Source organism: Panulirus ornatus, chromosome 43 (genome assembly GCF_036320965.1).
Source record: "Panulirus ornatus isolate Po-2019 chromosome 43, ASM3632096v1, whole genome shotgun sequence".
NCBI classification, from domain to species: domain Eukaryota; kingdom Metazoa; phylum Arthropoda; class Malacostraca; order Decapoda; family Palinuridae; genus Panulirus; species Panulirus ornatus.
The window spans coordinates 14,108,040-14,110,756 of NC_092266.1; the positions used below are offsets into that span (position 1 = coordinate 14,108,040).

At 46.4% G+C, this 2,717-nt stretch overlaps 1 protein-coding gene across 1 annotated transcript; it reads left to right on the top strand.

The window, feature by feature from the left end:
- Positions 1-416: 416 nt before the first annotated feature.
- LOC139762271 (uncharacterized) lies at positions 417-1,690 on the top strand. The gene is made up of 2 exons (XM_071686865.1): positions 417-492; positions 855-1,690. Exons 1-2 carry the CDS (start codon positions 417-419, stop codon positions 1,688-1,690), a joined length of 912 nt encoding a protein of 303 aa, XP_071542966.1.
- The last annotated feature ends 1,027 nt before the right edge of the window (positions 1,691-2,717 follow it).

Below are 2,717 nucleotides of genomic sequence, written 5' to 3' on the forward strand. Positions count from 1 at the left end.
TGGACGGAGGCGTTATTCTTGTCCTTTCCATCACGGATACGTACAGCGTTACGTCACCTACCTTTCATTACGGACAGAGACAGAGACGTTACCTACCCACCTGTCCTATCACGGACCTTACGTTCATCCCATCATGGACATATACTATACTACCATCTGTTCCCTTCATCACGGACATGTGCCACATTACCTCCTTTTGTGTTTCATCACGGACACGTGCTCCGCTGCTTCACATCCGTTTCATCAAGGACACATACTCACTTACCTTGCGTCTGATCCACGGGCATGAACGACCTTACATCCCCTCCGTTCCATGAACTACATTTTCTCTCATACTTTCCATCATGGACACCTCTTACACTAACGTACGTCCGTTTCATCACGGACCCTGTGTATGTCCTCCCGTCCGTTCCATCATGAACATGTGCTACGTTGTCCCTCGTCCGCCCCATCAGGAACGCATACTTCATGACCTCCCGTCCATTCCATCACGTACATGCACTACAATACCTCACGTCCGTTCCACCACGGGTACACGATATCTTCTTTCGTATGATCCATTACGGACCCTTTCTATACTATCTTCCGTCCGTTCCATTACGTACAGGTGCTGCGTCCGTTCCAACCCTTACGAGGGTTATAGAACCTTACGTCCGTTCCATCGCGTACATGCACTGCATTACGTTCTGTCCGTTCTATCACGTACCTTCACTACATGACACCTGTTCCATCCCGTATAAGTACCACATCACATCTCGCATCCCGTCCTTTCCATCACACACACACACACACACACACACCCTGAAGTAAGAGAATTGCCCATGATCAGCCTTCTAAGGCCAGGCATCTCCCAGATCCTCTCCACTTCCTACACGTTAGCCAAGAAGCTAAACCCACTGATCTCACCATACATCCTCTGCGGTCGACTGCAGAGTCTATTGACGTCCTAAGACATGAAGAACCACATGACATCACAGCTTCCATTGATGTGGAGTCTCTCTTCACAAATATACCAGTGGAGAGGACAACAGACATCATCCTGGGTTATGTTAACCAACACCATGTCTTACCTCCCCTGAAGATGTCCAGAAATATATTAAGAGAAATGTTACGTGCCTGCACCGTGGAAGCATCTTCCAGATGTCCACAAAGGCAAACCATATCGGCTAGTGGATGGGATAGCCATGGCCTGGGGGTTGTCTTCGTGCAGGCATTTATATCCTACGTCGAAACTACAGCACTGCGACCTGAGAACATGAGACTCCAGGTTTACTGCAGATATATAGACGACATTTTTATCTGCATCGATAACTTAAACTCACTGGAAAACCTCAGTAATCGGCTCCAAGAAACTTCAGGCTTAAGATTTACAGTAGAGTGGAATAATTACGGTAAGATTACCTTCTTGGATGTAATGGTTAATACCACAACAGGCTCTTTCGTCACCGACGCTTACAGAAAACCCACCAACCAAGGTAAATGTATGAATGGAATATGTGAATACATTCATGATTACAAGAGGAGTGTCATTCGTGCATACGTGAGGAGAATGATCAAGATGTGCTCAACCTGGCAACTTCTACACCAAGAACTCCAACGTGTCCGACAAATGTTGATTAACAAAGGATATTCAAATACCGAATTTGACACCATTGTCAACAATATGCTAGAGCAGACAACCTCAAAGTGACAGCATAAAAGTTTACTACAGGAACATATTTACAACAACATATCGAAAGGTCGAAATGGTCGTGCGAGATATTGTGGCCAGAAACTACCAAGAGATTGATGAAAACATGGCTATCACTCTGATAATATATTACACTAGTCCGAATACTTGTTCGCTCGTAATGATCAACAATATGGTTGGTTGCTCTGGAAGTCTGAATTGTAATGATGTGGTATATTAGCACCGATGCAATATTGGAGGACTGTCAACCTCACCACATGAACTACGCCTGACACACAACCTGCACCCTGAGCCACCGCCTCTCGCTCCATCATGAACAAAAACATGAGACTAACGAGGGAGATTATAGCAAATAACACCGAAATCATTACTAGATACAGTGATCAGAGGAGACTCACCTCTACTGATTAAACCCTCCCAGTCACTCACTCTCAACCCTGACTGCTGAGGTTTCAATTCACTCTCCTCCCATCCCTGACAGTCGACCCTCCTAGTCACTCTACCCTCCCCTGTATGTCGACCCTCCAGACGACTCTCTTCCCCATGACTGCCGGCCCTCCAAACCCCCTCTCTCGAGTGACTGTCGACCCTCCAAGATAGTCAGTCCCACCTTGTGATGAGGACGAACTTAACTTAATTTGCCTCTTGTTGCCAGTGGTCAGATCCTAATTTGAATATGGTTTCGTAAATTATAGGTGCCGTCACTTGACGCTAGCTGAGGTCCACTATTCATCCTGTCACTCACCTGTGTTGTGAGTGACCAGACCTGTGAGAGTTCCCATCACCCCCGATGTACTGACTTTAAACGATGCGCTTGAACTCTCTCTCTCTCTCTCTCTCTCTCTCTCTCTCTCTCTCTCTCTCTCTCTCTCTCTCTCTCTCTCTCTCTCTCTCTTGCCACGAATGAATCGTCTCTCCCCAGAATTATTACACTTAATACACAATGGTGTATAATTACTCCCCTCGCAGGTGCAGAAGTTATCTCCCCCAGCTGTGGCCAGTGACTTTATCTCGAACACACAAAGCC

Bases quoted from the DNA above. Each gene is read 5' to 3' on its own strand.
- LOC139762271 (XM_071686865.1), top strand. From the start codon at position 417: ATGAACATGTGCTACGTTGTCCCTCGTCCGCCCCATCAGGAACGCATA. The intron at 493-854 runs GTACATGCACTA...GGCATCTCCCAG, and splicing joins CCTCCCGTCCATTCCATCAC to ATCCTCTCCACTTCCTACAC.